General features: G+C 37.2%; 2 protein-coding genes across 7 annotated transcripts in view; one reads left to right on the plus strand and one right to left on the minus strand.

The window, feature by feature from the left end:
• LOC105477475 (cms1 ribosomal small subunit homolog) overlaps positions 1-22,655 on the minus strand; it is a 369,751-nt gene that overhangs the window by 78,553 nt on the left and 268,543 nt on the right. The window contains exons 2-3 of one of the 5 annotated variants that reach the window (XM_071092521.1): positions 15,581-15,710; positions 14,040-14,133 (exon numbers count right to left, since the gene is read on the minus strand). The exons of the other annotated variants lie outside the window; for them this stretch is intronic. Of the exons in view, the coding sequence (XP_070948622.1) occupies positions 14,040-14,133; positions 15,581-15,676 (190 nt within the window). The 5' untranslated portion in view covers positions 15,677-15,710. The remainder of the gene's footprint in view (positions 1-14,039; positions 14,134-15,580; positions 15,711-22,655) is intronic. 5 annotated transcript variants of the gene reach the window in all.
• LOC105477476 (filamin A interacting protein 1 like) overlaps positions 1-22,655 on the plus strand; it is a 297,624-nt gene that overhangs the window by 15,294 nt on the left and 259,675 nt on the right. The gene's annotated exons all lie outside the window — the stretch shown is intronic.

Here is a 22,655-nt window from a genome sequence, read left to right on the forward strand (position 1 = left end):
CTTTAATATACTAACTTATTTAATTCCAAGAATCCTGTGAGGTAGGCATTCTAGCTGTCATGTTACAGATGAGAAAGTTTAGCCTGAAAGAAGTTCAGTAACTGGCCTAAGGTCAAAGAGCTGGTTAAATGGTGGAAATGGCATTCAAATACAGGGTTTTTCACTCTAAAACACAGTGCTTGTTCCTTTACATCTCGTTGCCTCCTTCTACTGAAGCTTATCATCACCAACACAGGTACCGTGTAGTTTGTTTTTTTATCTGTCATAAAATGTGAATCTGCTAACTGGTGAGGGAATCACAGGGACGCTTTCAGCCGGCTGTGTTGCAAGCAGTACAGACTCCAGTGGGTTGGCAATAACAAATTACAGCACAGCCAAGAGTCAAAGTAGTCCCTGACCTAAGGTCTTGTTGCTATTCTTGTTTTACTAGATTTTTCAAACAGCAATGTGGCACGTACCATTACTATGCCTAGCTAAACATTAAAAATCACTATTACCTTGCCAGATATGCCACTGTTGATAAAATTTTAAAAAACCAATGAAATAAATGATAAGAGTTTCTGCTGAGTAAAAATATTACACAAAGCTATTCAGAAAAAGTGCAACAAAGGCATTGCAAGTTAGAAGGTAGCAAGTATCCTAGCTGAGTATTTTGTTGAAACGGAGGCCTAATCCTGGGCTGGGAAAAATTTAATAACCAAGTAGTCTTTGTGATATTTGCTGAATAATGAAGAATATTCAAATCCAGAACTAATTATTAGAGTCTGTTAATGGTGCTGAAAGTAACCTAATAGTTTAGAAAATATTCATGATGTACATGTTCACAAATACGTAGCTTTAAAAACAGAGTGCAATCTCACTTTTAGACATAAATCCAACAAAACGTGTATATATATAGACTTGTATACTGAAAACTACAAAGTGCTCATGAAAGACATCAAATATCTAAAAATCGAGAGAGACACTGTGTTCATGGATTGGAACCCTGGGTTGTCCCTCCGTATCCACAGAAGACTGGTCCCAGGACTCCCTTTCAGATACCAAAATCTGAGGATGTTCAAGTCAGTGATATAAAATAGTACAATATTTGCATATAATCCATGCAGATCCTCCTACGTCCTTTAAAAAATGTCTAGATTACTTACAGTATCTAATACAACAGCGGTTCCCAACCTTTTAGGCACCAGGGACTGGTTTTGTGGAAGACAATTTTTCCACGGATAGGGTGGTTGGTGGTTTGGGGATGAAACGGTTCATTGCAGGGCATCTGGAATTAGAGTCTTTCTCATAAGGAGCATGTAACCTAGTTCCCTCGCATGTGCAGTTCTGCAGTTCACAATAGGTTCCGTGCTCTTATGATAATCTAATGCTGCTGATCTGACAGGAAGCGGAGCAATGACAGTAATGCTGGCTTGCCTGCTGCTCACCTCCTGCTTTGTGGCCCGGTTCCTAACAGGCCACAGACTGGTATGATCTGTGGCCCAGGGATTGGGAGCCCCTGTGATGCAATATAAATGCTATGTAAATAGCTGTTATACTGCATTGGCTTTCATTAAAAATTTTTTTATTTTTTACTTTCTGTGGGTACAGAGTAGGTGTATGTATTTATGGGGTATGAGAGATATTTGGATACAGGAAAGCAACGTATAATAATCACATCATGGGAAATAAGGTATCCATTCCCTCAAGAATTTTTCATTTGTGTTATAAACAATCCAATTATGCTCTTTTAGTTATTTAGAAATGTACAATTAAATTATTTTGACTATAGTCACTCTGTTGTGTTATCAAATACTAGGTGTTATTCATTCTTTCTATTTTTTTTTTTGTATTCCTTAACTACCCCCATCTCCTCCCCACCCCCTACGATTCTTCCCAGACTCTGGTAACCATCCTTCAACCCTCCATCAACATGTGTTCAATTATTTTGATTTCTACATCCTACAAATAAGTAAGAACATGTGATGTTTGTCTTTTTGTGCCTGGCTTATTTCACTTAACATAATGACCCCTAGTTCCATCCATGTTGTTGTAAATGATAGGATCTCATTATTTTTTATGGCTGAATAGTATCCATTGTGTGTAAGTACCACATTTTCTTTATCTATTCATCTGTTGATGGACCTTAGGTTGCTTCCAAATCTTGGCTATTGTGAACAGTGCTGCAATGAACATGGGAGTGTAGATCTCTCTTTGCTATACTGATTTCATTTCTTTTGGGTATGTACCTAGTAGTGGGATTGCTGGATCATATGGTAGTCCTAATTTTAGTTATCTGAGGAACCTCCAAACTGTTGTCCACAGTGGCTGTACCAATTTTCATTCCCACCAGCAGTGTATGAGAGTTCCCTTTTCTCCACATCCTTTCCAGCCTGTCTTTTGGATAAGTCATTTTAACTGGGGTAAGATGATATCTCACTACAGTTTTGATGTGCAGTTTTCTGATGATCAATGATTTTGAGCACCTTTTCATATGCCTGTTTGTCATCTGTATGTCTTCTTTTGAAGACATACAAATCTTATGCCTATTTTTAAAATTGGATTATTCAACTTTTTCTTATGTAGTTGTTTGAGCTCCTTATATACTGTGGTTATTAATCCATTGTCAGATGGGTAGTTTGCAAATATTTTCTCCCATTCTATGGGTTTATCTTCACTTTGTTGATTGTTTCCTTTGCTGTGCAGAAGCTTTTCAAGTTGATGTGATCCCATTTGTCCATTTTTGCTTTGGTTGCCTGTGCTGGGGGGGTATTGCTCAATAAATTTTTGCCCAGACCAATGTCATGAAAAGTTTCTCCAATGTTTTCCTGTTTCAGTTTCATAGTCTGAAGTCTTATATTTAAGTCTTTAATCCATTTTGGTTTAATTTTTGTATTAGGTAAGAGATAGGGATCAAGTTTCATTCTTCTGCATATAAATGTCCAGTTTTCCTAGCACCATTTATTGGAGAGACTGTCCTTTCTTCAATGCATGTTCTTGGTATGTTTGTCAAAAATGAATTCACTGTAGTATATTGGTTTTAAATATGTATTATTTTTAATTTTTTTAATAGTATTTTAAAAAATATTCTTGATACGTAGTTGGTTGAATTCACGGATACAGAACCCAAGGGTACGAAGGGCCAACTGTGCTTAACACAGCAAATACATCGATTTATCCCTAATTGATATATAGTGTTAATGGAATTCCAACTAAAACCTCCGCAAGATTTTTGTAGATATAGGCAAGATGATCCTAAAATGTATATGGAAAGGGAAAGGTAAATAGAATAACTAAAACAGTGTTGAAAAAGAAGAGAAAGTGGGAGGAATCAGTGTACCTATTTCAAGACTAACTATAGTAATCGAGACTGTATGTACTGGTAAAGGGATAGATAAGTCACATAGATCAATGAAAAAGAACAGAGAATCTATGAACAGACCATGCACATATGCCTGCCTGGTTTTTGACAACAGTGCAAAAGCAACTCAACCAACAAAAGATAGCTTTTGGCCAGGTGCGGTGGCTCACGCTTGTAATCCCAGCACTTTGGGAGGCTGAGGTGGACAGATCATGAGGTCAGGAGATCAAGACGATCCTGGATAATACGATAAAACCCCGTCTCTACTAAAAAAACACACACACACACACAAAATTGCCGGTTGTGGTGGTGGGGGCATGTAGTCCCAGCTACCCAGGAGGCTGAGGCAGGAGAAGGGTGTGAACCTGGGAGGCAGAACTTGCAGTGAACCGAGATCGCGCCACTGCACTCCAGCTTGGGTGACAGAGAGAGACTCTGTCTCAAAAGAAAAAAAAAAAAAAAGACAGCTTTTTCAACAAATGGTGCTGGAGAAATTGGACATCCGTAGGAAAAAAATGAATCCGAACTCAAGTCTACCACCTTAAACAAAAATGAATTCAAAATGGATCATGAAGCTAAATGTAAAATGTAAAATTAAAACTCTTAGAAAATAAGAGAAAATCTTTGGGATCTTAGCCTGGACACAGAGGTTTTTATACTTAACACCAAAAGTATAATCCATAAAAAAAATTGGTAAGTTAAACTGTATCAAAACAAAAGACTTTTGCCCCATGAAAGACCCTGTTAAGGGAATGAAAATAATATCTTGATACTGGGAGAAAATATACCAAACTACATATGTGAGAAAGGATAACCATTTAAAAAATATAAAGAACTCTTAAAACTTAACAATAAAGAACAATCTAATCAATTCAATTAGAAAATGGGCAAAAGACATGAGCCAGCATTTCATCCAAGTGGATATACAGATGACAAGTGATGAAAAGATGTCCCACATCATTAACTGCTAGGGAAATGCAAATGAAAATCAAAATGAAATATCACTACACATCTATCAGAATTGCTAAAATAAAAAAAATAGTGATGACACCAGATGTTGGCATGGATGCAGGGAAATTAGATCACTCATACATTGCTGGTAGGAATGTAAGTTGGTACAGTCACTCTATAAAACTACCGTATGAACCCAGCAACTGCACTCCTGGGCATTCATCCCAGGGAAATGAAAACTTATGTTCACACAACAACCTGTACACAAATCTTTATGGTGGTTTTATTTGTAATAGCCAAAAACTAGAAAAAACTCAGATGTCCTAGATAAATCTTCAGAAAATTGTGCTAAGTGATAAGTGAAAAGAAAGTTAATCCTAAAAGGTTACATGTTGTATGATTCTATTTATATACTGTTTTCGAAGTGACAAAATTATATAAACGGAGAACAGAGTAGTGATTGCCAGGGTTTCAGGAGAGAGTAGGGGGTGGGAGTAAAACGGTTGTAGCTATAAAAGGTGAACATGAGGGATCCTTGTGGTGACAGAAATGTTTTCTAAGCTGTATCAATGTCAATATACTGGTTGTGACATTCCACTATAGTCCTGTAAGCTGTTACCACTGGAGGAAACTGGTTGAAGAGTATGTGGAATCACTCTGCATTGTTCCTTACAAATGCATGTGAATCACAATTATCTCAAAGTAAAAAGTTTACTTAAAAAATTAAAAGCATATATTTTTTGTTTAAGAAAAATAACAAGAAGATATGTATCAAAATCTTTATCCCTAGGTGGTAGTAAATCAGTGATTTTCATTTTCTCCTTCGGGATTATCTGACTTTTTCTAAAATGAACATACATTGTTTTGGTAACTAAAAAGTTACAGAAGACATCAGCTATAAAAACACAGAACTAATATCTAATGACATAAGCTGCTCAACTCAGCATATCTGGTAATATGTTAGGCCAGGGGTCCCTGTTTTGATTTTGAGATTTCTAAGTGTCTGATGACCAGTGCATAGAGTATGTTTAAAATGAGCTACCCTTTTCTTTCAAAATTTTACACTTCAATTTTTTCCATTCTGTATTCTATTTCTGCAGTTATCCAGTAACCTCTACTCCTTCAAAATATTTATGAAACTCCATAAATTCTCAATTTATGGAACCTTTAGCATCAGGTTGGATCCATAGGTAGTGAAAGTTATGTGTATCCAGGAGAATGTCATATTTATAGATAGTCAAACTGAATGGAATTTGACCAGAAAGTCCCTGCTGTTAACTCCTGGAATGAGTTTGTCTTGTGAGAAGAATAGAACCATGATCCTAATACAGAGGTAATAGATTCTTCTGATTCTTAGTCACTTAATTCTAAAGGATGCTGAATGCAGGGAGATAAGACATGAGGACAAGGTAGGGCCTCAGAGTAAGTATGAATATTTTTTTTCTAAAGAGAGAACCTAAAATAATAATAGCAATAATGTATGTTTGCTTAGTGCATACTACATACCAGGCATTATTCTAGGAGCTTAACATGCATTGACTCATTTAACCCTCATAACTAGTGGCTTTCCAACTGGGGTAAGCATACTGGGCATGCAAATACAAGATATGCACATGCAAGGGTATTTTAAGGATATTTGTCTTTAGACCTTAACTTCCACTTGTACTTTATTTTTTAGCTGCCTGAGAATCCAACTACATTCATACCGGCTTTTTCATGTTAAAAAAAAAAAAAGCCAAACTTTTCACCCATAACAAATCTTATTATAGTTCATTGTCTTGTATACTGTTGTCTTTGGGGTAAACAGACTCCTGGAATCCAAAATATGCTATGACGGGAAATACAACTGGTTTCAGGGACACGTGCTTTAATCAGGATATCTTTAGCCAGCATGCCAACTATTTTCAATCACAATAAATTCTTATTTAATAATGTTATAGAATATTTACTCTTTTCTACCTCCTACTAACAAAAATAAACTTTGAAAACCATGATAAAAAGTTTTAGATCCAGCTTAAAAATGTGTGAGGAAGTATGCATTTTTTCTAAGTTCTTTACAGAGTACATTTTTGAGGGCCACTGCTCATAATAGCCCTATGAAATAGATATTAATATCTGCAACCCCATTTTACAGATGTGGCACAAATAGGTCCAGAGAGATCAAGCAACTTGCTGGTAAAGACCAGCATTAAGATTCTAACCTGAGAAATCTGACCCTAGAACCTGAGTTCTTAACTACCATGCTATATACTGCCTTTACAGTTTCAATTAATATTTACTCAGGCCCAACACGGAATGAAAACAATGTACCTGCGAATCACGAGAGGAGACACTGAGGAAATAATCCTGTCTTAAGGAAAATACTGGAAATATGTCTAGAAAAAGGATTTCACTTCTGCCTAATGATACTGGTAGAAAACGGTTAGTTTTCCAATATTATTTTTGTTCTTGTCAGATATGGCAGAAACAGGAATTTGGGATACTCAAGTGGCTTCAGACACAAAGATTATGTGGGAAATTGAGGAGCTAGTATGCTTTTGTAATATAAGTCAGGCACGTAAGTTAGAACATGGCTACACTTCTGATGACAGAGTAACTCATGATGCTTATGGCTGGGGACAGGGTAGAAGACTTGTGCTGCAAAGCATTTATCAGCATATTTAAAACTGGCTGCTCTTGTTACCTAATTTCTTACACTGCTTCTTCCCTTACAAAACATGAATCTTTCCAATCAAATTCCACCAAGTTCATTTATTAAAACATTTTGTTTTAGAAGAAGAAGGTGAACATGGACACACACACATACATGCACACCCCTTAAAGGTACGGTTTCAAGAGTGACATTTTCCAAATGACCTTGGGTTAAAATTACTTGTAATCCCAAGCTACTTTGAAATGTTTAACCTCTGCACTCATTTCAAGTTTTCTTAAAATACACTTTAGACTACATGGGATGGAATGAAGCAGGCAAGCTCTAGGGAGAATAGGAGATACCACATTCCTGAGGCCAGTCAGCCTGTCAGCACTGGCATACCTGCAGAGAGCTCCTAGGACAGTGGTGATGAGACAAGTTGTGCAGTTCTGATGGAGAGGTTTTCTTGAGCATTTGGGTGTCCTAATTACAGCCTTATTTCATGAGAGGAGTGACTCAGGGTCAAAGGCAATGGGAAATGCTACAGAGAACATGACTGCAACCCCAGGATGGTCTGTCTGGCTTTGGAAAGGCGGAGGCTAGTGTTGCAGAGGAAGAGCCCAGGCAGGGGATCGCAGAACAGTTTCATAACCTACCACTGGGAGGTCCTGGGCAAGTCACGCATCTCTGTGGCCTAGTCTTGCTCTCAAACACTATGACTCAGAAAATCTGAGGTGGAATTGCTTTCTCTAAATTTCTTAGAAAATGTTATAAGGTAGAGGAATAATCTCTTCCCTGAAAAATCACGACCAGTGTGATTGAATCCCATGCTTGCGCTCCCAGCTGCACTTTTCCAAAAGGTGTTTTCAATTATTTTCAGTGAGCTAATGTTCCCTTGACTATCTTAAAGACTTAGAAGATTGGGACAGTTAAATTTGAATCTTGAAGAAAACAATAGCAAACAGCTGCACAATGGACCCACGTGGACAAAGATGCCTGGGGCCTTACCAGAAGGGGCATTCACAGAGTGCTTCATAGTTCAGGGAGGGACTGCTCTTGGAACAAGCCCTCCACGGAAGGAGCTCAAAAGGGGCAGCCGCAGACAGTGGAGCAATGAGCTTTGAGAAAATGTCAGTGAAGCTTTCTGTGGCTCCACACACTCCTATCAGGAGAAAAGCTAGCTGGCTTTGGGACGGGGCTGGAGTAGGGAAGATGAGTGTATTATTTCCTCCCTCAATTTTGTTCAGTACTAGAGGAGGTCTTAGAGATCATCTGAGTCAATTCCTACATTTCGCAGCCTGGGAAACAGAAGACAAGACTTGCTCCAGGTCACTGAACTAGTAGGTGGCAAAAATGGAGACTAGAATCCAATTGTTCCTAGTATGACATGCTACTTAAAAAGCCTGGCTAAATCTTCCTCCGTTAGCCACAGGTGTCTTCTTTTCCAGATTATTAACAAGCAATGAATTCTTACTTCATACACATGCCTATGAAATTTTTATTTATATTATACTACCTTTTCACTCAAAGATAAGACATCAGTAAAGTGATTCAGTTATCAAATATCATGTAAAGAACCATAATGGGAAATGTGTAGTTCTAGTCTGTTAAACTAAATTGTTCAGTTTTAGAAATATTTCTGCTTCCTATCCTTTTTGCTTGACATGAGGCTTTGACTTATAGGTGGATGCAGAAAAATCTTCATATCTTCATCTCCATCTGCTCTTTAGGGCTTTAAATTCAGTTAATCCATTACTTGCATAAAGTTAGTAAAACCAAAGAAAATATTTAATTTCGAAGAGTATTAGCTAGCATTATTAAGTAGGAAAGAGCAGGAAAACCAAGTAAATCTCTGGATGGTTTCGCGTGTGGATATGCATGTAGTAATATTTGAAAATGCAACTGAACTCTAATTAATAAAATACTTCCTGTAGGGCAAATACAGCCAGAAAAATTGGAAAGCAGATCAATAAGATTACTACATTTCTTTAAGCCGCTGAAAACGAGACCTAGACGTTGGAATGTATTAGCAAAGTAGCTATGTCTAGACACTTCATGTTAACTATATTATATAACTTTTACTCCTGGATACTTCACTGGTAGGGAAATGGATAAAATGATCCTTACTGATGCTTTCTAATACTGGCGCTTTACAGAGCAGAGGTGGGAAATGTCCTCATTTCATCAAAGGATACTTTCTCTCTGGAGAGTGTAAACCATGAGTGATTCAAATACATGCAAACAGTGACTTACTTAGTGCTTCTAAAAAATTTCTGAGTCAGAAGGACAAAACAAAAAAACAAAAAAACAAAAAAACATTAAAATCACAAAAAGGACAAAAAGAGCTCACTAAATAAATACTACCCAGAGAAAGAAACTGGTTTCATATTGTAGTGAGTTAAAAGATACAAAAAAGTGGGGCAGATAGAGACGAGAGAGGAAAATATGAAGAAAAAGAAATTACAAGGCACAAGGACGAGAAGATATAAGTCAGGATTAGCAAGAAAAATGGGAGACTCAAGGGAGTGATGAGGAGAAAAAGAAGAGAGAAAACTGCAGAGAAGCAGAGAAAGGAAAGAGCAAGAACTTGACGTCTGTGTAAGACTGAGGAAAATGGTGTGCTTTGACACTTTTGAAAATGTAATCGTTTTCTCAGCAATTTATTATGAATTATCAATGTGCAGAATATTCGTTTTCTACAAATATAAAGATTTTGAAATGATTTAGGTTTTAAAAGTTAATTTCAATCAGAAAATGAATTATTTAGTTATCCATATATTAGCTATGTCTTGATATATTTCCTCTGACAATAATAACTTACTTTTTTGCCTTATTTTTAGTTTTGGGGGATCTAGGTATCTTTATTCCATAATGTCTGAGTGTTACACTGAAAACCTATATTAACTTCTGAAATGAAACTTTTTTTTTCTGTATCAATTTAAGCTTTTGGTTTAGGCAAGGAATGTCTAAGGGACACATATGAGAACTTTTCTCTTTCATTGCCTTTTCCATTCCAGCAAGCTCCCAAATTTCACTTTAAAAACCTACAAAAGTAGTTTAAAAAATTATAGTTGGGGCCAGGTGCAGTGGCTCATGCCTGTAATCCCAGCACTTTGGGAGGCTGAGGCAGGCAGATCACTTCAGGTCAGGAGTTCCTGACCAGCCTGGCCAACATGATGAAACCACATATCTACTACAAATACAAAAATTAGCCAGGCACGGTGGCAGGCACCTGTAATCCCAGCTACTCGAGAGGCTGAAGCAGGAGAATCGCTTGAACCCCGGAGGTGGAGGTTGCAGTGAGTCGAGATCTTGCCACTGTACTCCAGCATGGGTGACACAACGAGACTCAAAAAAAAAAAAAAAAAAAAAAAAAAAAAAAAAAACAACAAAACCAAAAAAAAAAAACACAACTATAGTTGAAACAATAGGAGAAAATCTTTGTGAGTTTGTGTTAGGGAAAGATTCCTTAGGTACAACACCAGAAGCAGAGTCCGTAAGAGAACACTGATAAATTGGACTTCTCCAAAAACTTTTCCTTTGTGAAAGACATTATTAATATAATGAAATGGCAAACCAAAGACTGGGGGAAAAAACTGCAAGTCATATATCTGAAAAAGTCTTGTATTCAGAATACATAAATAAATCTCAAAACTCAATAACAAGAAAACAATAAAACAAAAAAAAGGCAAAAGGTTTTAAAAGATACCTCACTAAAGACTATACTTGGATGCAAAATAGGTCTATGAAAAGATGCTCAACACCATTAGTCATTGTGGAAATACAAATTAAAACCACAAGGAGATACCACTATTAGAATGACCAACAAACAAACAAACAAACAAACAAACAAAAAACCAACCAAACAAAAGAAAACAAAACCCCATCAACCAAAAACAAAACCAAACTAAGCCACTGACAATACCAATTGCTGGTGAAGTTGCTGAGCAACTGCAATTTCTCATACACTGTTGGGGGGAATACAAAACAGTACAATCACTTTGGAAAACAGTTTGGCAGTTCTTTGTAAAATGCTAAACATTCATTTACAACAAAGCCCAGTAAGTCCACTCTAGAGAAACACTCACAAGAAAGCTACATTCACTTAAAACCTGTACGTGAACATTAATAGTGGCTTTATTCATAATTGCCCCAAACAGAAAATAACCCAAATGTCCTTCAACTGGTAAATGGATTAGCAAACTATGGTACGGCTGTATGATAGCATATTAAACAGCAGCAAAAAGGAACAAACTAGTGGTACACATGACAATTTGGATATTATCTCAAGTACATTCTGCTAAGTGAAAGAAACCAGATTCAAAGTTCTATGATTCCATTTATATGACATTCAGGAAAAGGTGAAATTAGAGGAATAGAAAAAAAAAATCAGCGGTTGCTACAGGTTGAGAATAGAGAGAAGGACTGATTAAAAAGGGAGCCTGAAGGATTTTTGGGGGTGATGGAAGTGTTTTGTATTTTGATTATGGTGGTGATCACACTACTGTATGCATTTGTCTGAATTACAGACCTGTCCTAGACACAAAAGTGAATTTTACCATATGTAAATTTTAAAAAGTGAAAAAATGGGTTAGCCATTGCTCCCAACTCTCCAATGATTTTTATCAAAAATTTTAAGAGGCTCTACACTAAATTGCTGCAATGATTTATAGGAAGACACATATTTTGGACTTTAGCCTGGTGGGTAATAAATATCACTTTAATTTTTCTTAAAAAGGTATTTGATCTGGGTACACAGCTTAGGGCTAAAAAAAATTTGTAAAAAAAGTATTTGAGTATCAACTAGGAGTTAGGTACTGTTATAAGTGATAAAGCACAGATAAGAGTAGAACCTGGATTTTTTTTTTCCTTTATGGTATTAGAACTAGAGGGGGTCAGCTGATTCCAAGACATTTCTCAGTAGTAATACTTGGAATGATATAATCAATGATCTTGATGTCCAAACAAGTACAACTAACTTCGTGGCTTTTCTGTCCCTTTCTTCTGCGGTACTGAATGACTTGGAGTTGTTTTCTAATCAGCTCAGCAGGTTAACTACTTGAGACTGAATAAAATAAAGCAGCCCATGGCAGGTCAAAGACTCTCTACCACTGCCAGAAAGGAAATGCAACTGTTCTATGCTCTTTATGCAGGTTTGCTGCAGAAAGGTACATGTTTATTTCATTAAAAGCTATTTTATTACCTGGAGGAAACCAAACGTCAAGTTTAGCTCTCTAACACGAATCATATTTTATTCAAATGCAGATGTACTTTTGAACTACAGCAGCCAGTTGATTAACTTGTCCAATGACTAAACTCATGGTCCTCTATATTAAAAGTGGTGACCTTTATGCCGAAGAATCTAACCCAGAGCTAAGTTATCCATTAAAATGCAACGTGGGAGTATATTACTCTTCATGAAAACGTAACCACCTCTTTTCCTGCTAGTGGAGGTCTCCAGAGAAACACAGTGAATAAAAGACATATGTAACTTCTTTTATTTGGCCACTTAGGAGGGGGTCATCATCCACATGCATAGCTCTGATTCCCAGGTGACAGACAAAAATGACAGAACACTGCAGTGGCTGAAGAGTACTTCAGAAATATTTCAGTTGGAGGAAAGGCACTTTGTTCCCTCATGAGAGATGGAAAGCCTGTAAGTTTGAGGATGTTATTTGCCTGCATCTTATAGCTGTGCTGAGATGAAGGATGAAAGAGGAACACAGAGGGGCCTTCGTTGATAAGAGAGGAAGAAATGGGGATATTTTTGCTTCTGAGACAAAAGAGGAAAGAAACTTTGGATTAATGTATGGTTTTGAGAAATTACAAGTACTTAGAGAAAGCATAGTCCCAAATGGGCAACATTTGTATAAAAAGACCCTGCTATTAAAGTAAAAGTCAGTCATTTTTCCCTACGTGAGGAAGCAGAAAGAAATGAATTCTTTAAGGAGAAGGGAAGATATGAAACATCAGTCCTCTTGGTGTGAAACATTTTAACTAGTTTATAATCACACTATCTACCATAATAAGCTGCTCTAAAATATTAATGTTCTCTTCTGGCAAACTTCAGGTTATCAACTCTGGTTATACAGCAGAATCACCTTAGATACTTTTAAAACAATTCCATATTCCAGGGATTCTAATTCAACTGATCAGGACTGTTTCTCTTGTGATTCTATTGAGCAGCCTGGGCTGGAAACCATCACTTTAGGGGATATGGCTTAGTTTAGGAGATTCAGCAGAGATCTGCACCATAAATACATATTTAAAAGTGGGCCACAATTCAACAAATGACAGAAAAATCTGAAGCTAACGACATCGACAGGGAATGAGTTTCTGCATTATGAGATAACTCTTGGATTCATTACATTACCTTTACATAGTGGCTACTTCATTTATAATTCCCTAACTTGATGCGAGGCTGGGACTGATTGGGGATAGGTATTTTAGCAGCCAAATTCCACCTAGGCAAGTGAAAAAGAAGCTACAGCTCTGAGATGATAATATGAACCAAGTGAAAACTATGATGCGATTTATAAATATTCAGTTTTAGGAACACAAATAAGTGGAAAAAGGGAGGTTGATCTGTAATATCCATATGCTCATGCTTATACGTAAGTGACGATTTCTCTAACTTAGGGCTTTACAGTCAAATCCCTTGCATAGACATAGTAAAACCACATCAGTTCCTCTTCATAAAGCTCCGTTTAAGAGACATGGCTATCATAAGGTTCTTACTTCCCATAATACTGTATTGTTTTCCCGTTTTTAGTGGCTATTCCTTCTAAACAAATCTTCAAAGCATCGAAAGGCTTTATTCATTTTCTTTGAGTTTTTCCATATATCTGAAATCTGAAAGTGAGCCCAAAATGTGAATTTGCAAGCAGCCTTGATCAAGATTCATATTTAGGTACAAATTAACTAGTTTGGTGAACCTAAGCTTATAAATGTTTGCATATTTTTATGTGGGTAGCATGAAAAACCCCTCTACTCAATGGGCTAGTGAAAAATAGCCGGTAGGAGATAAAAGGGACTTTTAAAATGAGCCATTCCAAAGGCTGCCATTAAAGTTATTTACACGTGTACATGAAATAACAATATGGAGCTTTTGGTTACCTGGGGCACAAATGCAGAATCTAGAAGCCTGGACATGCAGCAAATGACATGGGTCTCGTGGCTGAGGCTTTACTTTACAAATCGGAGCTCCTTTCTGCTGGCATGGGGGTAGCAGAATAGCCAGATTTTAATACAAGCATTATTATTATTTTATGAAAGGAAGAAATAACACAAATTAACTACAATGGAGAAATGCTCTTTGTAATTCAGCTGTCAACTTCAGCTTACATAAATTTTATTTTGATAATTATGCTCAACCTTAGTACTTTTGACCAAAAGCTACCATGGAACTTCTAATGGCAAGAATCAGGCCGGGCACAGTGGCTTATGCCTTAATACTAGCACTTTGGGAGGCCAAGGTGGGAGGACTGCTTGAGCCCAGAAATTTGAAACTCACCTGGGCAACATAGGGAGACCCCCTTCTCTAAACAAACAAACAAACAAAGAAATGGTGATGTTAAAAAAATTTTTATGAAGTTGAAAACACAATTCAGTTAAGACTGATTAACACTTTAAAAAATGTGACACTAAATGTAGGCCTCATATTTCAAACAAGATAAAGAAGCATGCACTAAACAACTAGTATTCGTTTCTAAGCAAAAATCATTTGCTTTTCATGGCATCAGAGATAAGAGGGGAAAATGTCACAATGATTATGATCTGAAACAATGGTTCTCAAATCTTGCTGTGCATTAGAATTAGCTGGAGAGCTTGCTAAAATACAGATCACTGGGCTCCACCCCTAGAGTTTCTGATTCAGTAGGCCTGGGGTTGGATCTAGGAAGTTCATTTCTTGCAAGTTCCCAGGTAATGCTGATGCCGCCGTTCCACACAACATACTTTAAGGGCTACTTATCTAAAATAATCCTTTGGCAATTAACTAGTTGGTCGAGATAAAAACAAACAAACAGTTACAGGTGCAAGCAAGCCTGAGATAAAGTAAAACTATTTAGTTAATTCTCATGTTGAATATTTTGGAGAGTCCTATGTTGAATATCCTGAGGCATTAAGTAAAAAAACTCTCACTGTGACCCCGTCAGGTACTGACTGCCAACATGTCTGACCCTAAACAATAAAATCCATACACGATTTTATTTAGAGCTGGAAATTGCTGCAAAATAATTGTAATTTCATAAATATAGCCAGTAGAATATATACATCCCAAAGTACTAGATTAAACCTGAAGTTTTCTAAACATTAAATAAAACCACAAGGGCAAGAGTTCTCAATTTGTTCTTTTTTCAAAACCAGAGGAGAGCTAATTCTACAGATTGTGGAATGTACAATAGGCCATTCTCACAAAATGAACCCAAGGGGTGAATTATATCTCTTCAAACTAGGTGCTGTCTTAAGTCGACAAAGGTGTCTTTGACTACCATGCTGACAAACAGATTTTGTGACATGCATGGACCTCACAGAAACAGAAACAGGTAATAGTACATTTAAGTAAGGGTATAAAAAATGGGTGTGTTTGTGTGGCATCTATAAAGTCTTCCTAAATAAAATTTGTTGGCGCTCAACTATAACCAAAAAATAGTTACCCCGTGGGACCCCGTTTCCCAGAGCTGCATTCTTCTGACCAGAAATATGAATGCCACACTGCTGTTTAGGGTCTTCAAAGCTGGCTCATTCCTCATTCAGATATTACGGGCTGTCTTCTCCAAGAGATTCCTGGAAATGAATAATTTCTCACTGATAGAAGAAAATAGAAACCATTAACTAACTACCAGTCTTAAAGCTGTAAGTTATGATAACAGTGAATTTTCTTATCTGTGATGACAAAAAATTTTGACTTCCCTCCCCAGCAGTACAGAGGAGTTCCTTTTAAGTTTTTGTTATACTGTATTTGTAAATTCTTGCCTATGGAGTTATATGAGTAATAAGTAGTATTTACTTTTTACACGTGCAGCTTAGGTCAGTATGTTAAATAGATTCTATTCTAGGAATTCTATGCAGCACACTTTATGATATATGACTTTTTAGCAACGATGTTCTTGGTTTGTTATAAACAACATAATGGGAAAATAAAGAGTTGTTTGTATTTTGCAATTCCATTTTAAAGACTGAATTGAACTAAAAATGTCTAGGAACATGCCAATATTTTCAGAGGCTCATGTAGCACTTTTAGGAAGATGGGGAAGGAATACCATAAGATACTGGAACAGTTTTTCCTCAGATAGCCTAAAGTCTAACTACACCATGCCTCCTACTCTAAAACAGTTAGCGATTGAAGGCAATGTTGTCTTGGGAAGACATCTGACAGTGTCTGGAGACATTTTTGATTGTCACAACTCAGAGGGTGCTACTGGCATGGTAGACGCCAAGGATGCTGTTAAACATCCTGCAATGCACAGGACAGCCCTCTGCAACTAAGACTTACCCAGAACAGAATGAGAAACCCGGCTCTAAAACAACTAAGAAAAGACATTAATAATAAAAATAATAAAAGATGTGATGTATCATTGTAACATTTATTATTTGCCTGTATTGATGGATATATTTTAAAAAATCCCTTCCTAGAGAACTTTTTATGATTGTTACACTCTCATATAATCACACTATACTGGCATGCAGACTTCAAGGTGGCAACAATTAGGGTGCAGAGGCCAAACTACAAGATGTTATTCCCAACCAAAGAATCTTCATGAGTCGTTAATCCCTAAGCTATCCACAGAGAGATCTTTCTACACATGAGTATACATGGAAGATAAGGGTTGTCAAGTATAATCAGATTCCTCAAAGAGACTAGCATTGACAAACAAGATTAAAGTTTGCTTAAGAGTATGACAGTGGGATTTCAAAGAATTCTGCTGGGTTTCCAAAAGCATAAACTGACCATCAGGGTATCTGCGAGATAATAATAAACCATGGTATACAATTTGTTTTACATGAAAGGTGATTTGTTCTCCATCTTTATTGCTGGGAAAAAAAAAAAAAAAAAGAGAGAGAGAGATAAAAGATGATTTATCTCTTGAAAATGTTAAGATTAGAAGGACTCTTGGGTGGTTTAGGTGAAGTCCTGTCTTGAGAGAGGATTATGAACCATGGAGGTGGTCTGAAGTCCTGCAATTCTTTTCAAAAATTAAGGCTCATCAAATAAGGGGCTAGAAATATCAGCAAGACTAATGGATATAACACTGGCTGTTGAGAGTGTCTAAAATAACACCTTCATTATACAAGATGCTCAACAGATATTTCTTAAATAAATAATGACATAAATATGTGACTCCTTTTTATCTTCTGCAAACACAGACCTCAAACCAATTAATATTCTCAACTCATCCTTTAGGACAGCACCATGGGCTTGTTTCAGAGGGATTGCTTTGGTAACCATGGCAGGAAAAGTGTACACATCCATCCTAAAATAGGACTATGCAAGAAAAGGCAGTCCTTGCCTTATTCGGGTAATAACTAACTGATGAAGCATTCCATATCTGTTCTCACAAGCCTTCCAGTTCCAATGCAAATAAAGAATTAGCTGATATGACCAAGAAATGACATCGATTCTAATCATCTGATGAACCCACATAAGTCTTTCTGCCATCCTCACTGCCTCTTGCTGTGGGGAGAAGAGAACAAGGCATCACTCCTTCATATCTAACCACTTTCAGCCTTTCTGAGACTGGCAGGAGGAAATCTAAGCTGGATTTCTCAAAATGTGGTCCACAGATCACCTATATCTGCATCGCCCCACGTACTAAATTCAGATCCTGGGCCCCATCTCTTACTATAAAATTGAAATTGTCCAGGGTATGCCCCCAAATCTACATTTTAACATGTTCCCTGGGTGATTTTTATGCTCACTAAAGTTTGAGAAACCCTCTGTAAAGGGATAGTTTGTTCAGGGGAAGTCAGAACCCTAGAGTTATTAAATTTTTTTTCCCTCCTCTTAGCTAGGTTATGAGAGCTTTAAGAAAAATGATGGCCGGGCACAGTGGTTCATGCTTGTAATCCCAACACTTTGGGAGGCCGAGGCAGGTGGATGGTTTAGCTCAGGAGTTTGAGGCCAGCCTGGGCAATATAGGGAGATCCCTGTCTCTATTAAAAAAATAGAAATTTTTAATTTTTTATTAATTGAAAAAAGAAAAGAAAAATAGCTAGCTTATTTCAGCAGAGGGATGGAGTAAAAGTTAAAAGAGTCTGCAGAAGACCCAATGTTACACTGTTAATTTTGTGAAGCATTTAATTTCTCATATGGTGAATTCTGAGTTGCTTGATCTAGCCACTCCAAACCACTGTTTCTCAACATGCCATGAAAACCTTTGTTAGAGATTACATTACCCATATATGAATTATTTAAACTTTAAGAAAAAGAAAAAATCCCAACATCTATGTTTATTTTATGTGAGTTCTTTTTTAAATAATACAGATATCAAACCTTGATTTTTTTTTTTTTTTTTGGTTATCATGAGAGTAATTGAGGCATAGAAATTGTAAAATGGCAGTAACTCCCCAAACCTGGGATTTGCTGTGGGATTAATTTTTGTTCTAAAGTGTGAATACAGGTATGTAATGTTTGGAGCATTCATATAATCTCATAAAATAATGAAACCTCACAATGAATTGAAAATCAGAAGGATCTGAAAGAGGGCTCTGATTCCACACCCTTACAAAGATTTTTAATAACCAAAAGTGACACTGGCTGTATCTATCCAAAAATAAAAAAATCTACTTTTTTGCTGACATGATAAAATAACTCTTGATTTTTCATGAACTGTGAAGCAAACTCTTCTACAAAATAATAACATAAACATCACTTCAGTGCAACCAAGGACATAAAGAAGTTCAAATGCAATATTCATACTATCAGTCAACAAATATTTACCAAGAAACTATATGGAAATTAAAGATGGTTACAAATTCTTTGCCATTCATCCTGTCAAGAGGTGAAGGCTATATCCTCTACCTTGAATCTAGGCTGGCTTTTCGAATACTTTGACCGACAGAAAGCACCGATAATAACCCTTTACCACTTTGGGGTGTAAACAAGCCTCAAAATGGCCTGGCGACTCTCACCTCTGCATTCTCGTAAACCAGTAACCATGCTGTAAAGGAGTCTGTACTAGACTGCTAATGCTGAGAGGACTGGGGAGAGAGGCCCCGGATCATGAGGGGTCGTTTTGTGCATTTCAGCTTCAGCTGAATGCTACTGCAGAGGTCTTGGCCACCTCATTTGGAAAAGAGAGCCATCTAGTTGAACCTAGTCCAAGCTTGTCCAACGTGGGCCACATGTGGCCCAGGACAGCTCTGAATGTGGCCCAACACAAATTAGTAAGCTTTCTTAAAATATTATGAGATTTTTTGCAATATTTTTTGTTTTTTTTTTTTTTTTTGAGATGGAGTCTCACTCTGTTGCTTAGGCTGGAGTGCAGTGGTGTGATGTCGGTTCACTGCAGCCTCCACCTCCCAGGTTCAAGTGATTTTCTGGCCTTAGCCTCCTGAGTAGCTTGGATTATAGGCACCCGCTACCATGCTCAGCTAATTTTTGTATTTTTAGTAGCGATGGGATTTCGCCATGTTGGCTAGGCTGGTCTTGAACTCCTGACTTCAAGTGATCTGCCTGCCTCGGCCTCCCAAAGTGCTGGGATTACAGGTGTGAGCCACTATGCCAGGCCAACTTTTTTTTCTTTAGCTCATCAGCTATCATTAGTGTTAGTGTATTTTATGTGTGGCCCAAGACAATTTTTCTTGCAATGTGGCCCAGGGAAGCCAAAGATTGGACACCCTTGACCTAGTCAATAAAAAATAAATTGTTGCTGTTTTAAACAACTACATTTTGGAGTGGTTTGTTATGCAGCAATAGATAATTAAGACAACCATTATGTTTTATATTACGTATGTGTTATGTCATTGTTCTACATGTAAGAACTGTAACAGAAAAAAACTAGGCAAAGTTCTACATTTTCTCTGGATTTATCAATTATTGGTTAAAATGCAAGTAGGTTGGTAGTAAAGGTTCTATTTCTAGAGGGTGTTTCATTTCAATAACTACTGTTACTTTCCCTCCTATATATTTCAAGACTTTGAAAAGTTAATTTACTTTTCTTTAGTTGTTCTAACTGAGTGGGGCTAAATATATTAGCACCAATGTGATGTTTGTATACGAAAATACTGACATGAAATTGTTATCAAACCAGAATGTATTGTTATCATTTTTTTTTTAAAAGCAAGCCCAATTCTAACTTATAAATAGGATAACTCAATATTGTTAGTACAATAATGTTTTAGCTGGCTGTTAAACTATTGACATTCCATTTTAGAGTCTGAGTAAGTGAAACTGGGTGTCCTAAATTTCTATTTTAATAATTCCTTATTATTCTTATTTTTTTTTGAGACAGGGTCTTATTCTGTCACCCACGTTGGAGTGTAGTGATGCGAACACAGCTCACTGTAGCCTCTACCTCCTGGGCTCAAGCGATCCTCTAGTCTCAGCCTCCCAGTAGCGGGACTACAGACATGCACGGCCATGCTTGGCTAATTTTTCTATTTCTTGTAGAGACAGGGTCTTGCCATGCTGCCAGGCTGGTCTTGAACTACTAGGCTCAATTCATTGTCCCGCCTCACTGGGATTATAGGTGTGAGCCACTGGGCACAGCCAATTCCTTATTATTTTTACTGAATTTATCAAATTCTGTACTGTTTTACTTTCTATGTTAATTCTTGTGGGGATGAAGGCTATCTTGTAATTCCACTCTCTGGAATGTTACTCTTCTCCCCTCTACATTTCCTTAAATCCTCCTTATCTTAAATACACACTGCCATGCATTAACTTTTTGTACTATAAATTCCTTGAAGGCTAAATCCAGCCATGGCTTAACAGCTAACCACCTTTTTCGTGTGTAACTACTCTTATTTTTAAATCTGGTTGCTGTCCTGAAACACTCTCAGTGAAGTACAAACATACTTGCTTCTCAGATTGTAAGAGAAAGAAATGACTTTGGTTGTTCCCTGAGTCTACTTCTTAAGAACACCATGCATCACTGATTGGGAGCTCACAGGATAACGGCAGATAGAGAGTTTCTGCATGATGGTGTGTTGCCATTTGCTTGGAACCTATGAGCAACATGTGAAAGTATGCAGTCCCTAAGTTCTCTGCATGTCAAGTATAAGCTATCCAAGCATCCACTCTTCTTTCAAAGGATGCTAAATGCAAAACACAGCTGTCTGTGACCTTGGGAGACCTAACTGGAATCTGCAAACAAGCTTATGTAAGCGTACCCTGGCCAGCCTTGTTCCGAAAGCCCTCTCTAATTAAATGAGAGTTTTGATTTCTTATGTGGAACAGTAAAGGGTCTTCTGGGAAGAGACATCTCTTGCAGGAGCTGTAATTTGAAAAGTAATCTTTCTCTCTATTGCATCCTTAACTATACAGGACATAATAGTGGGCAAGAAATGATAGCAGAGCTGTAAAAACTGAGTAAGTCTGAATAATTCCCAGGCTGCATAAAAAGGTCTTATTAAACAACTTTATTAATGACCTGGAAATCTGAGAAGTTACATTAATAAGTTCCTCAGATGGCACTAAAGGTGGAGATGGTAGAAGAAACAGAGGTGAGGTCAAACAATATTCATGGATCCCTGGAGATTAGAAAAGTGAACAGTAAAGTACACCGTTAGTTCAGTCTGGCAAAATACAATGAAGTACAAGTATCCAGGAAAAAATAACTCAGAAGACTGACATTCAGTGGGGATGAAACCTCGAAAGCATGTCAAAAGCAACTGGATAGATATTGTAACCCACAGATTAGATAGGATTTTGCAATATAACAGAAATAGCAAAGCATAAAGTAGATGTGAAGCTGGCCATCAGAGGGGCTCAGCACATGCTGACAATGATAAAAGAAAAAGAAGGGTGGTGGGGGGGCGGTGAGTAAAAACAGCTCAGTTATTAAGTCCAAAAGTGTAAGCACCTGGACTTTGGCTTTAAACATTCTTTCAGAAAGATGAAAAGCATCTGAGAGGCCTTTAGAGAGGAAAAATATATTTACAGAGATAAGCATATGATGAGAGATTAAAGGAATGAAACAGACAAGCCTCCACTGAGCAGTGACAAAAAGAGGTACTTAATTCTGATCAAAATTATTGTTTACATTTTTAAGGGTTTTCCGGGCAAGATAACGAAAAAATATATTTCTTAATTATACATATGGCAGATGAAACAGTGAATTTCCAGGAAGCATCAGGCCTGCCCAAAGCCATGTAGTTGAAAGAAGACTCAGAATCACAGAATTTTAGGCAGGAAAGGATCTTAGAGATTATATAGTTTTGTGTCTTCAGAGTGAGGTCTGAGGGCCTACTGGCTGGAGAGCTTATCAGAAATGAAGATTTCTAGGCTCCAACTCAGCTCTCCTGAACTGAATCTTAATACCCAAGAAGGATTAGCTCAAGAAGCTTGCAGAGTTTAAGATAAGTTTATAGATAAGGAAAGTCAGAGGCTCAGAGATAAATTGCCCCAGGTCAGTCATCAATAGGTCCTGGTTTCAGGTCCAACGATGTTGCTATCACTGTGGGATGAAATTCTCCCTAAATCTACAAATTGCCTTTATAATTAGTTGTTATCATGTTGTGTAATTTTTCCAAGAATTTATATTATAGACACTGCTTCATTTAATTCTT

This window comes from Macaca nemestrina, chromosome 2 (genome assembly GCF_043159975.1).
Source record: "Macaca nemestrina isolate mMacNem1 chromosome 2, mMacNem.hap1, whole genome shotgun sequence".
Classification (NCBI taxonomy): Eukaryota; Metazoa; Chordata; class Mammalia; order Primates; family Cercopithecidae; genus Macaca; species Macaca nemestrina.